This window comes from Xyrauchen texanus, chromosome 22 (genome assembly GCF_025860055.1).
Source record: "Xyrauchen texanus isolate HMW12.3.18 chromosome 22, RBS_HiC_50CHRs, whole genome shotgun sequence".
Taxonomy (NCBI): Eukaryota; Metazoa; Chordata; class Actinopteri; order Cypriniformes; family Catostomidae; genus Xyrauchen; species Xyrauchen texanus.
The window spans coordinates 3,955,928-3,970,239 of NC_068297.1; the positions used below are offsets into that span (position 1 = coordinate 3,955,928).

Sequence of the window (14,312 nt, forward strand, 5' to 3'; positions counted from 1 at the left end):
TTGCATTGTGATGGACCAACAGAGCTGAAATATTATTCTAAAAATCTTTATGTTCAGCAGAAGAAAGAAAGTCAGACACATCTGGGATGGCATGAGGGTGAGTAAATGATGAGAGAGTTTTCATTTTTGGGTGAACTATCCCTTTAAATGTGTATAAGTTATAGTTGAAAATCAGATTGTGTATGAAAAAATGAATGGGATTTTTACTTCTGGAACCAGACTGCTGTGCTCACTTTCAGACAGTCCATATCAAATTTTAGAAATTAGAAAAATCATATAAAATATAAAAATGTATAACCAAGCAAAATCAAAGTTATCTAGACAAACATAAATACAGTAGTATGCAACACATACTCTGGCCTCATCTTTTGCTTGATCGATATCAGTGGACTTTTCCTTCACAGTGGCAGAGATGGCCTTTATTTTTTCAGATGCGTCATGGATTCTGGAATCAAACTCTTCTTTGATAACTCTGGTCTTCTGGATGTCTCTCTCCTTGGCTTGAACCTAATGGTATGAATTAGTTATTTTCATGCTGAATACATTGGTGCCTGCATTGGCTATACTGTAGATAAGAGCAAGAAGGAAATTACATTTAAAATCATTCATATGATCAAGATAAAAAGAAAAAATCCTGCACTCTACCATAACTTGCAAAAAACCCAAATTCATATGAAAATAAAAATGTTAAAAACTACAGCAAATTATGTACCTGATCCTCAATGGATCCCAGGGCAAGGGACACTTCAGCCAGTTGCATGGAGATCTCTGATGGTAGAATGGTGTACAGGTCTAAGTATTTACTCTGCTGCTGTTCTGCAAGCTTGTCTACATTCTGTCGGTGATCAATCAGCTCTCCATGCATCACCTAAAAATAAGAACAAGTAGACAATAGACATAGACAGTGCTGGCTAGTAACTGATTACATGTAATCTAAATTATGTAATCTGATTACAAAAATCAAGAACTATTAATTAGATTAACTTACATTGTAAAACTCAGAATCAGATTAGTTACTTTTTATGGATTACATTATTACATATTAATGTATTAATCTTGCCCATCCTTTTCTTTAAAAAAAGCAAAAATCAAGGTTACACTGAGGGACTTACAGTAGAAGTGAATGGGGGCCAATTTTTGGAGGGTTTAAAAAGGCAGAAATGCGAAGCTTAAAATTTGATAAAATAAATTAAATTAATTCTTCAGTTAAAACGTATGTATTATTTGAGCTGTAAAGATGTTTAAATTGTAATATTTACAGTCATTTTAAGCTTGTAGGGTTTGTTGACATTACATCGTCAACAATTTTACATGAAGTTGTAAAATTGGCAATACATTTACACAGAAAATGTTATTATGCAATTTTATCAAACAAAAATGTTTAAATGCATATTGTTTATATCTTATGGTTATACTTTTGTAAAAGTGAGTATTTATATGTTAAAAAATGTGCCCTCATTCACTTCCATTGTAAGTGCCTCACTGGAACCCAGATTTTTGCTTTTTCTAAAGAAAAGGAGGGTTAAGTCAAAATAATTTTTTGTGTTAATCAATATTATGCCAAAAATGTTGTCAATTGAGCTTAACTTGAATTGAACCAGAAATATTCCTTTAAGACAATTTACAGTTGCACTGTTTCACTATTGTTAAAAAATGGTAAGCGGTATACATTAAATGCTGCAGCGTATGTATTAAGCAGCATGCTAGTATTCCATCCCAAACAAAGCCTTTGTTCAACTTGGTGAAAAACGGTAAGAGGAAATGGATGAGACACCTCCAGTTCTTGTGTCAGAATATCCAGATCAGACGTAGGATTCAGCAAAAGCTCTCTAGAGTCCTGGATCCAGCTCTTGACCAGACCGAGTCCTCTCTCCACACCCTCTCTGTCTGATAGTTCCTGCTGAACTTGGCTCTTTCCTGTCTTGGCATTCTGCAGTAGACTTTGAGAAACAAGGAGTAAACTGGTCAACATTCAGCCAATACCAAAATATCAGGGCGTATTCATCTTCAATGGCAGGTTTCAAAAGTACTTAAAGGGATAGTTCATCAGACTCAAGAAACATACATTTATAATTTCAGTCATCACATTGGACTGGCTGGGAGAAACTTTACTCACCTCTCAAGCTGATCTTGAAAAGCTTTGATTTCCTTCACACTGGGCAACTGGTCATGATCAGCTGTTGGAACCGATACCTCCGCATCATGCAGCAGGCTGAGAGCGTACTGACTTGACAGAGTTAGAGAAGACAGCTCCTTCTCCAAATCCTGAGAGACCAGCTCGTACTGTTCCAGATGTGAATGTAGTGTGGCTTTAGAGGCTTTCTCAACAGTGCAATCAGGGACACGGTCCTTTAGTTCTTCTGTTACGGCTCTCACCTTCATCATCTGAATAACACAGTCCCAACAGATTAAAACATTAAATAGTTGTCTTAACTGAAAATTTAGGCTTGTAATGAAAATATTCACCATATTGATTCCCTACGAAGGGAGAGAAGATGTATTTACATTTACTGTTTCTACTGTCAAATTATTAATGTTGAGCACCGACAAAACATTAGACAGCTCTAAGACTCAACATTTGAAATCTGTTATATAGCAATAATATTTCCTTAAGTTAGACAGCTGGTCTCCTAATCAGCTGACAGATGCCCCAAATCCTTCTAAAACCATCTAAACAAACCAGCCTAACCAGCTTGGCCAGGCTGGAAGACCAGCAAAGCACCGTAGGCTGGTCAAAGCATGCAAAATCAAAAAGAAGAGTCCAGGGATGTTTGGTTATGGACATCACAAGGAATTAAGGGTAAAACTGCACCTTTTCCCTGAACGTTCCCCATTCGTGAGCAGTATCCTCCAGCACCATCTCCTGGTCTCGTGCTACACTGCGTAACCTGGTCCAGCGTTGCCACACTGTGGTCATGGAGCGACTGATGGTGGCTTTACTAGCTTCACTTCCAATCAGCTCTAACTGGGATGCTTGTTCCTCCAAACCAGTCAGCTTTTCCTGGAAACTGTTCACCACGGAGACCAACGACTGAAGGCCAAAGACAGTTTTGAAATGCTTAATCATCTTTCTTCCATAGAAAACCAAAAAACTACTCTCGGGAGAGTCCATTCTGCATGCTTAGCTCACCTTATGACTCCTGAGTTTCTCCTCGGCTTCTTGGCTTGTTGCAGCCTTGGCTGTGGAGAACTCTGTTAGTTTCTTCTCTGCCTCGTTCATTAGCTCAATGACTGTCTGTCTGGCCTCCTGATAAGCATTCCATTGGGCAACACAGCTAAAAATAAAAAGGCACATTATAATAGTAATTATAATTCAGGCCTAGAACAAAATAAAACAGGCCTAAAAAGAATAGAACATATTTTTATGCTGTTGCAGGCTGATATACATCCAGAACACAACATATGCTGGTGACCAACTATGCTGCTTTTCTTTTCTTTTTTTTTGCAGGAAATTCTGTTTAAAAACAAACCCTGGAATATCAAACTGAACTGTACCTGTCTAAGATATCTTGGTGACACTGTAGCTTGTCTCTGACTTCCACTCCTCTCTGCTGAGCAGACTCTACACTGAGTCGAATCTGTTCTTTGGCTGTAGGGTTGACCAGGTTCTCCAGTTGAGGAGGTAAAGATTCCAGCTCCTCAAGAACACCTAGGAAATCCTGCTCAGTTGCCATGATATCTTCTTGTTGCCTCAGGCATTCCTCATAGTTCTCCACATCCACGCCAAGACTGGCCTGCTGCAAGAATCCCAAAGCGTCCTCCAGCCACTCACATGCGGCTTGCAATGTGGAGTGATACTTCTGACACAATGTGAGTGCTTGATCTAGAGTAATCTAAAATAGAAAAAAAATGGTTATACTGGTGCACACTATACGATTTTCATGGTCATTTACGTTTGTTGCACATCAAACTGAATGATATGATCTTACTGAGATCTTTGGAAAAAGCCATTGCACACTGTGCAATAATGAGCATGTTTACCTGCACAGCAACATGCTGAAAACAAGAGGAAATCGACTTATTCCAAAAATCTGACAACGCAAGAAAAACGTTTACAGGAGATCTGAAATCATCAAATTATTCTCTGCTATTGATGTCAAGTCGTAAACAGTCAAGCACGCAAACACTTGGATAAGCTGGTAAGACCGACTGTGAAGATGTTTATATGCAAAAAATAGGCAAAAATATATGTGCACCCGAATTAAGTTAGAAAAATAGCAAGAATGTTTTAAATATTTGTAAGTTTCATTCAATTGAATAGCTTTAGTTAGTTAGTAGACTCATTTAGTACACAAAGTGTCTTCCAAAGCAATATTCAGTATACTAATTAAAGCGTAGTCCAATCGGAGTAAAGCATTCACTTTCCCTGCCCACTTTAGTAATCTTGGTTCCGCAAGTATTTTTCCCATTATGTGTTTGCAGAGGATTTCATAGAATCCTTCACTAAAGAGTTCTAAGCAATGGATCAAACCAACCTGCTCTGAGCTGAATTTTTACTTCTGGAACAAGACTTTTGCGCTCTAGGGTTCCATGGTGACAGACCATGGATCAACCCACATCCTTCTGATTACCAGCCTAACTCTTTGACAACTGCACCACATCAACCCATAATAGCTTTGGTTCCGATGATAGCTTTGGGTTCAATGCATTCATAGTGGTATTCTTTGAATTTCAGACAAAAAATTAACTTGCCTGTTTTGAGCTAAGGGCACATTGAACATCAGCCTCCAGCTTGGCCATCTCTTGTAAACTTGAGTCCACGTGAGCAGGGACAAGTTCGTTAGCACTTGTGTACTTCTGTTTCTCTCTCGTGCTCAGAGCTGCTACTATCCTCAGTCTCGACTGGACTTCCTCTTGCATGATCTGTTGCTTCCTAATTTGCTCCTGGACCTTCTCAACCTTGACGTCTACCACCACTGCAGAGCCAAGCTCATCTCTGATTTGCTGCAGCCAAGTTAAGGTCCGACTGACTTCAGTCTCAAAGTCTTTACTCTGCACAAACCTGTTCTCGCACTCAACAATCAGTTCCCCGACAGCTGACTGTAGGGACTGAAGCTCGTCCTGCCAAGAGATCACCTGCTGTTTTGAGGCCTCATGGGTGGCTTGATCCATGTGAGATGCCAGGTTATCCATCTGCTCCATGAGTTGGGTAAGGTGAGAGCTGGCACCCTGAAGACTAGCTGCCAGGGCATGATAGTTCTTCAGTCGCTCCTCAGCTGACTGAGTCTCAGCATTTACCTTGACCAGTTGCTCTTTGGTGGTCTTCAGCTCCGAGTCAACCTGCATAGCCATGGCTTGATGGTCTTCAAATGATTCCAGAGTGTCATCAAGATGTTCCACCTTTTGTTCGATCAATCTCTTGAGGCTGTTGTAAAGGCTGATCAGTTGGGTCATCTCTTCGGGCCTCCAAGGTTGACCGGTGCTTCGGAAACCCTCTTTTTTCTGGTTAAGCTCACTGACGGCTTGACTGAGATTGGTCAACTCCTCCAGGAGCACTTTATATTCTGCTTGTAGACTGACAAATTCTTCTGTATTTAGGCCAACAGACTGCATCCCCAAGTTATGGAACTGCTCCTCAAGTTCTTTCAGTGCTTTGTGAGTCACGTCAATAAAGGAGGCGTACTCTCGTCGGGCAAGTATGGCTTGCTGTATTTTCTCCTGTCTCTCTTTGGCTAGTGCCAATATATTATTGTAATGTTGAGGAAGAGCACTCAATTTTTCGTCCAAATAACAGTGGTCCACTTCATTCAGAGAGGGAAGTATTTCTTGACCTGTTCTTTGCACGGTTAGCAGGAGATTCTCATATTCCATGGCTTGATCAAATATTTGTTGGTACTTCATAAGCTGTGAGCTTAATTCCACATCTCCATTCATGAGGTTTATCTCTGGGAATGTAACAATATCTGCTTGCTTCAACAACTGGCATATCTTGTCTAGATCTGCTTTAAAGTATTTCCTGGTTACCAGAACTTTCTCCAGTTCCTGAAGCTTTTGGCTACACTTCTGAAGCGTGACCTCAAAGATACTCTGCAGTTCTTGGAGTTTATTTATCATCTCTGATTTCTCTTCCTCAGTGGCATCTTTCATTAGATCCATTCCTTGGGACCATAGGGAGGTCAGCTCACTCTGGTAGGCCCTCAAGCTGCTCTGGATGTTCCTGCAAGTTCTTAACTGCTTAGATAAGTCATCAGGAAGTAGGGCTATGTACTCCTCCGCCTGTGCTTTCTTCTCATTCTGATGGACCCAGGCGATTGCTTGGTTCACAGCCAATAAGAACTGGGTCCTTTCAGTGAAGGCTTTGCTTAGATGTTTTCTGCGTTGAGCCACTTTGAGGCTTAGTAACTCCACCTCTGCTTGAGCTTCTGAGATCAATTTCTGCAGTCTTTGCCTTTCATTTAGACCTAAATGCACTAAAACGCGATCCGTATCACTCATAGCTTGGGCTAATAGAAGCTGCTTGGCTTCCAGCTCACTACATATGATGAGATGGTTGAAGAGAAAACTCTGTGCCAGCTCAGGTGGAGGGCTCATCTTCATGGCCTTAGACAGGGAAGGCTGCTGCTCCTCAGCCCATTCTCGAGCATCCCTCAAGCGGTCCTCGACTTGGGCCATGTCTTCAAGAGTCACAATGGAATCTTGGATCTTCCTCTCAAAGAGGCTCTCCAGATGGGCCCATCGCTGCTCAAAGTGTCCGATCTGCTCTTTCACCAGCTCTTTGTCATCCAGATTTAGATGGTACATCACCTTTTGCTTCTGGTCTCTTAGGTCCTCAAGAGTGCTTTTCTTCTCTTTGAGAACATCAGAGAGGTTTCGAAGAGCCTCCAAATGTTCAGATGAGCTCTCAGCATCAGTTCTAAAATATTATGAACAAGATAATATGAAATTAACTACATTAACAGTTATTAAAAGAAAATACCAATGCTTGCAATGCAATGTGTGATAAAGAGAGGTGATCAAAAGCTTTGTTCCAAAACCCAGTGAGCAACCTTGTTCTTTACTGCCTAGATAGAAAGCCACCTTCTAAGGCAACATCTTAACCTAAATGGAACCTCATAAGTAACTCTACAAAAACGGTAACACCCCTATGAAGTAGATCCTCCCATGATGCCTTAAAAAGCGGTTTAAGTAGGCAGCTCAATACAGCACAACAGTGCCCGCCCGTTTTTTCGGCCATCTTGACACGGGAAGTGTTTTTCTCATAAATTTTGTCCATAGGGTTTTCATAAAATCTTTTGTAAATCATTCTAAGACATAAACCAAACCAACTAGCTCTGAGGTAAATCACAACATTACAAACTTTGAATTGAAGCAAAAAAAAATAATAATAATATTTTAAATTGGACAAAAAGACAAAGCATCAAGACTTCAAGTGTATTCTTCAATTTGTGAATCCCAGTTCCATAAAGCATTGCAAATGACTCAATCAAAAATCACAGAAAAATATACAACTTTTGACTTACAGTTGTTGATTATAATTATAGAAACAATAGATTTTAAGTTTATTGCAAAATATTCAGATATGTACAAATTTTACAACTTATTCTGACATGATTGCATCATTCACAGTGCATCATGGTTGCTGCAGAACTCCTTTGCGCGGTCTGAATTTCTTCACCAGAAATCCAGCAAATCAACACTTTTTGTTTTTTTATGGCTTAAGCAGAAGCATATACCATAGATCAACAAATTCAGAGATCATGGTAGGTCGGTCTTCAAACTAACGTTTATAACTTAGTATTTAAAATCTGTTAGAACAATTAATAGGATTTGTACTTCCGGAACTACACTGTTGCACACTATAGGTTTTGGAACAGAGCTCGTGACATCCTCGCTGTTGGTTAGATAGAAAAATACATACTGTTGCACACCTAAAGCTAAAATTATCTACAAAATAAAGTTTGAATGGAGTCTGTACATTAAGCAGTACACTATATACTGAATAATGGTTCTACCTGGCCAGGTTGTCCCATTCTTTGGACACCTGTTCAAATAGGGCTTCCATGGCACTGATGCAGTCAAGGTACTCTTTAGTTCTCTGCAGATCTTCCTCTCTCTGAGACTGCAGTTTGTTGGCTTGATGGCACAGTTCCAGCCATACATGACTCAGTCGACCGATCTCTGTATGCTCAGGAGACTCCTTCCCATCAGTCAGCTTACTCACAAACTCTGTCATCTTAGTCAGAGTACTCTGTCTGCTTTGAAGCTGCTGGCCAAACTCCTACAGGCAAAATGAGCACAGATGAAAAGCAAAAAATATATTCCAAATTGAATTGTTTAGTTTTTCACCCTGGTCTTATTGTGCTGTCACGGTAATGTGTGTTTTTGTTCATTTTTTATTCTGTTCCCGCCATGTTTCTTGCGTTTTGTTCTTATTGGTTCCTTGATTTATTAATCTTTTTATCTTGACATCAGTTCTAGTTTGTCATTGGTTCTTTGTTTATTAGTCGTGTCACCTTGTTATTAGATCTGTCTTGCCATTGGATGTCTTGTGTTGTTACACCATGTCTGTATATGCAAACCCACATGTTTGCCTTTTTTTGCCCACATAACCAAAGTCATATGGGCATGGAAAATAATATTAACCAATGATATCATAGCCTACTTTTCACCCATCAATCAAATCCTGATGGATAAACACTACAATATTTCCCACTTAGTATTCTGCTTTAGCCAGAGGTGCATCACATTATGGAAATGTAATGTGTTGTGAATGTTGTGAATTCAATGTGTTTCATTAAATGTAGCTGTAGAGGGGATGAGGGCGGGGCCGGTCTGGAACAACACGCGCCCGGTCTCCAATCAGACTGATGGGGGCACGTGAGAGATAAAGGCGGCCAGTGACGACAGTTCGAGAGAGAGAGAGATAGAGAATGACAGGCAGCTGTCATTCTGTCATCCCCCGCTCTACAGTAGCAGACCAAAACTTTAACTACAAATGTTCTGTGTTTCTGATATGGGTTTTGAAACATATTTGTCACATGCATTAGGTCAGATGGGGATATTTACTTTGGCTTGATCCAGCATGTTCTGAGCAATCTTGGGCTCGAGCTCAGCAGGTCTCCTGGAGAGACTTTGTAATTGCTGTTCCATGTCCTGAAAAAGTGTTGACAGTTCCTGCTTCTGTTCCTTAATCTCCCTCCAACTGTCTGACAGCTCTTGGGATGTGGACATCCTCTTCTCAATCTGTAAAACGAAGGATAATTTGATTATAACAATAATCATATTATCATTAACTTATCAAAGACATTAGTATGCCGGCTTTGAATGAATTCATGAATGAAATGTTATATCCAAGCTAAATAAAGGTTTGTAGTTGTAAATGATCTCACCATTGCTTTAGTTTGATGTATTTTGGCAGCAGTTCCTCTCACAGCTTCATCAGATGAATCGCATACTGAACAAACCAGGTCCAGGTAAGTGCTGGCCTGTTCCTGTAAGGCCCTAAAGTGTTTCACCTATTAAGTAAATAGTAGAAATGTTGATAACATTATAGTTTCTCATTCCTGAAAACACAACGTAACTAAAAAGTTAAACTGATTATTCTACAATAGGTGCTACAAACTATGTCCCATTAATACACATTTAACCCAGTGCTGTTTACCTGTTTCAGAGCATCTTGAAGGCCATAGGGAGTCAGTGCCGGCAGCTGGATCTCCTTTTCAACAGCGGACAGCCACGTTTGACACTGCTGTAGTGTGTCCTGATGGCTGACGTGCTTCTCTAGCTCCCGGTCTAGACTCTGATACACCTGATGAACCAAACGTTAAGCATTAGTCTTCACAATCAAACCATGTTTCTGATAATGGGATGTAGTACTGCCGGTGGTGCTCACACGCTGAGTTGTGCTGCAGATGGCTGAATAACTGTCTCTGGTTCCCTGCTGGTGTGCCTGGATCTGTTGACCTATCTTTGCCTGGATTTGCTCTGAGCAATTGCTAGTGAGACGATCACCTTTCTCTTTCAGACTGTTCAAACGCTCCTCAAAGCCAGCTATCTCCTCCATTATTGCCTGAGTAGATAAAAGGTAAAGTCAATGCCAAATTCCTTTCTGAAAATGCACAACAATGTACATCCAACCATAATTGCTGGCAATGAAATATAGTTTCTTCAAGCATCAAACAAGATATAGAGAAAAATACATGACATTTTATGAAATAATATTATATATATATATATATATTTCTCCCTTTTTTCTCCCCAATTTGGAATGCCCAATTCCCAATGCGCTCTAAGTCCTCGTGGTGGTGTAGTGACTTGCCTCAATCAGGGTGGCGGAGGACGAATCTCAATTGCCTCCACGTCTGAGACTGTCAATCCACGCATCTTATCATGTGGCTTGTTGAGTGCGTTACCATGGAGACGTAGTGCGAGTGGAGGCTACGCGCTATTCTCCACGCCATCCACGCACAACTCACCACATGCCCCACCGAGAGCGAGAACCACATTATAGCAACCACGAGGAGGTTACCCCATGTGACTCTACCCTCCATAGAAACCGGGCCAATTTGGTTGCTTAGGAGACCCAGCTGAAGTCACTCAACATGCCCTGGATTCGAACTCATGACTCCAGGAGTGGTAGTCAGCTTCTTTACTCGCTGAGCTACCCAGGCCCCCAATATGCTATATTTAAAAAATTACATTTATTTAGTTCTACAGTATATGAGCCACATTGCAATGTGTACAAAGTAGTAACTGCTTGCAGGAAGATCATATAAAGATTATTTGATCTTTATTAATCATGCGTATTGTATATCTGGAGCCTGAAGATTGTGCGCAACAGTACGCGCACCTTGTGTCTGGCTAGCTGTTGTGTTGCCGTCTCTAGATTTCCTCTTTGCATGGAATCAGAGGTGACTAATCTGCTGGACATCTGCAGCAGCCACTTCTCCACTTCCTGAAGTTCAATGTTATAGTCCTCATGTTCTCTGAAGCTCTCTGTCAAGCTTTGCACACGGACCTACAATCAATACATCAACATTAAACCAGCATGGATGCACTGAGACATGAGTTATCAAAGAATCACCATGAAAAACATCAAAATACTTCATATTTTCTGTACGGATGTACCTTGGCATCATTACAAAGATCTTGATAGTCGGTTTTCAGCTTGCCGATGTTCTCACTGATAGACGGGTCTAGAATTGTTTCTAGAAGAGCATCTCCTTTCTCAATAACAGATTTGATGGCTGATTCGTGGGATTGTATGGTGTTCTGGATTGTCTAGAAGTATAATATAAATAAAGGGTTTTACATAAATGTTCACCCTTACACAATATGAGAAATGATGTTTTATATACTGTATATATATTATGTTATATATTCACTGTGATTAGTATTTTTCTCCCAGGGATTATTGCAGTTCCAAAAAGACCCTTTATAAAGCTAGTTCACTGCAATTTTCTTCATTTTCCAACACAATAAGGTTAATATACACTAATCAGGGGCAATTTCTAGTCAATTCAATATTTTCGAATTAAACATAACTAAAATGTGCACTAAAAAGCAGAATAAAAAATGATTTAATCGAATTAATTGCATAAATTAATGTTTACAAGAAAGGCCTCCAAATAAAGATAATTTACTACATAATAACAAAAATAATTATAAATATTATAATTCAGATAACTGAACTACATTACATCATATATGTATATTGTGGCAGCAGACAAGCATTTCTACAATACAAAAAGTGGCTTAAACATCAAAGTATTGATTGCTTTATTTCCTTATTATTGAACATAACCCCATCGGCCTACTTCTGTCTGAGCTATTTCCAACTGTTGGTCAATGCACTTATGCATCAAAAGGGCACTTTTGGAGCATCTCACTTTGGTTGCATCATGCTTTACTAGTTTTTTTAATTTTTTTTTATTGCAAGTTAACAAAACATTGTAGTTTATACAAGATAAAAAAATCAGTGAATTATATACACATACAAAAGTAAGAAAGACGTACATGGAGCACACACAAAGTAAACAAAACAAAAACCAGCAAAAAAACAAAAAAACACGACAGAAAAAAAAAGCTAAATATAAATATATCGATCTAGTGATGTATGCAGGTACAGTGGTAAGTTTAAGCAATGGGATATTTTAGAGATTTAGATAGAAGCAATATTGAGATATTCATAGTAATTGTAATAGAATTGTAGTAGAAGTAGAGGCAGTATTCATACTAATAATAATAATTATAACAAAGATAAAAATAGTAGCGATAGTAACGGTAGCAGTGGCAACAAACAGCATTCATGATAATAATAGGTGTAGTAGGAGTAGTGGTAGCACTGTATTTATAATAATAATAACAGTAATTATAATAATACATATAGATCAGTAAATAAAATTATTGTGAATATACACTATTCTCTAGGGCTGGGAGCCATTCTACCGCTGAATTGAACCGCATTCATGCTTTACTAGTTTACAGCGTCTCTAGTCAATAGTCCTGTGCTTTTATGAGTCTGTGTCAAGTTAAATATAGTTTGAAACGTTGAAAAACACATCTTGAGGTCGCTGCATTCTGTTTTGCTGCCTGTTGCTCTTGTTGGTTTGAAAAGGCGTGTTGCCTGATCAACAGGAGCTGACTGCCCCCTGCTGCTAGTATCAAGGTGGTACATCAAGCTTGAATTGCTCGGATGGTAGGAACATTACGGAATTTACATACAGTACAGATCGGATGCAATTTATTGCGTAAAAATGTTAAACAAATTATTTTTCACATAATTAATCAAACTAAATTAACGTTAAATCGACCGCTCTAATTATTGTATATTTTTCCCCAGGTGTGAAAATCACAATTTTAGATTTTTTTTTATTATTAGATATAATGATGGACATGCCTGCGACTCTAATTCAATAATAATCCCCCAAAAAAAACAATGGCTCACCTTATATTTGGCTAATTGGGCCTTCTTTTGGTAAAGTTCAGCCTTTTGCTCCACAGGAGAAGCCAGCAGTGATTTAGTCTCTGTAAGCCACTGTGTTTGAGCTTTATATTTGTCCAGGAAGTCTTTGGAGAGCTGTATGGATTTCTCTGTGGCACTGAGCTCTGACCGCAGAGCTCTGATCAATGTCTCCAGTTGGGAGAGTCGGGTGTCCACTTCATCCCTGAGCCGCTCTGCCTCGGGTTCCTCGAGGAACGTCATGGCACGATCCGTCTTTTCACGCATGGTCTTCAGGAATGTATGACCTAGCTCCATATCACCCTGCATAGCCTATTACACAAAAGAACGTTCTTATCGATACATGTGGACATGTGGACAATCAACTGCCATAAGAAGTGTGAAGCTGCTTAAGTTTAAGTGAACAAAGATTTTTATTAACATGCTCTCATTATCATTATCTGATACCTCTAGATTTTTCATCTTCTTCTCCATGGCAACACGATCGACCACATCAATGGTGGTGTCGGTCACACTACTGAAGTTCTTTTGTGCTGTGTTCAACCAATCAGAGAAGGTGCTGAAGACACTCTGAGCCTCTTCAATGCTGGACATTTCCTCTTTCAGTTGCTTAATAGTGTCCTGCACAATAATAATTCCAAAAATAATAGTTAGATGTAACAATGTTACACTTCAGATATACATGTGTGTGTCCAACCTTTCCAAAACAGCTAGGTAAGTGTTACTGTACCAGTAGGTGTAGTAGCAGAGCGTGGTAGCGTGACGTGAGTTGTGTAGCTCTGCTGCTCAGTCGACTACTGATGGGGACCTCTTCTAAAACCTGTTGAGCTAGAACACTGAGACTCTCAATCTCCTCCTGATACACCAGAACCTCCTCATGCCAACCCTAAAGAAAAATCACAACAACATATCAGCAACCACACACGAATATGCAGTTTAATGAACATAACTACATGTATTTCATACATAAAGTACACGCAACTAAATGGGCACAGTTGCTTGGCAACCAAAACAGACAATTAGTAGACTAATGAACTACATTACTCAGTGGGAAAATTGTTTATTGTGATTATTCCTATAAATTAAAGGGATAGTTCACCCAAAAATGAAAATCCCCTCATCATTTACTCACATCTGGGATGTCATGAGAGTGAACTATCTCATTTTTGAGTGAACTATCCCTTTAAATTAGATTTCAGGAGTAGTTAAATCACTGTTATGCATGGTCTCCCATGGCTTATAACTATATTCTTCATTTAGCAGACATTGTTTTCTACAGTACAGTGAATTTGTACTAAACTAGCAGTAAAAATCTCCCTGGAATAACTTGAGACCAAGCTCAAGGGCACAATGGAAACAGTTCGTGAATCATCCCATCTGGGGTTTGAACCTTTAATCTTTCACTTTAACC

The 14,312-nt window shown here is 39.4% G+C and overlaps 1 protein-coding gene across 1 annotated transcript in view; it reads right to left on the reverse strand.

The window, feature by feature from the left end:
- LOC127662469 (nesprin-1-like) overlaps nucleotides 1-14,312 on the reverse strand; it is a 142,898-nt gene that overhangs the window by 56,884 nt on the left and 71,702 nt on the right. Inside the window, exons 66-83 of the mRNA XM_052153646.1 lie at nucleotides 13,632-13,787; nucleotides 13,349-13,522; nucleotides 12,887-13,213; nucleotides 11,068-11,220; nucleotides 10,790-10,957; nucleotides 9,833-10,009; nucleotides 9,602-9,748; nucleotides 9,330-9,455; nucleotides 9,007-9,183; nucleotides 7,953-8,218; nucleotides 4,693-6,853; nucleotides 3,496-3,833; nucleotides 3,131-3,275; nucleotides 2,813-3,031; nucleotides 2,117-2,385; nucleotides 1,775-1,940; nucleotides 713-868; nucleotides 355-507 (exon numbers count right to left, since the gene is read on the reverse strand). Of these exons, the coding sequence (XP_052009606.1) occupies nucleotides 355-507; nucleotides 713-868; nucleotides 1,775-1,940; nucleotides 2,117-2,385; nucleotides 2,813-3,031; nucleotides 3,131-3,275; nucleotides 3,496-3,833; nucleotides 4,693-6,853; nucleotides 7,953-8,218; nucleotides 9,007-9,183; nucleotides 9,330-9,455; nucleotides 9,602-9,748; nucleotides 9,833-10,009; nucleotides 10,790-10,957; nucleotides 11,068-11,220; nucleotides 12,887-13,213; nucleotides 13,349-13,522; nucleotides 13,632-13,787 (5,478 nt within the window). The remainder of the gene's footprint in view (nucleotides 1-354; nucleotides 508-712; nucleotides 869-1,774; nucleotides 1,941-2,116; nucleotides 2,386-2,812; nucleotides 3,032-3,130; nucleotides 3,276-3,495; nucleotides 3,834-4,692; nucleotides 6,854-7,952; nucleotides 8,219-9,006; nucleotides 9,184-9,329; nucleotides 9,456-9,601; nucleotides 9,749-9,832; nucleotides 10,010-10,789; nucleotides 10,958-11,067; nucleotides 11,221-12,886; nucleotides 13,214-13,348; nucleotides 13,523-13,631; nucleotides 13,788-14,312) is intronic.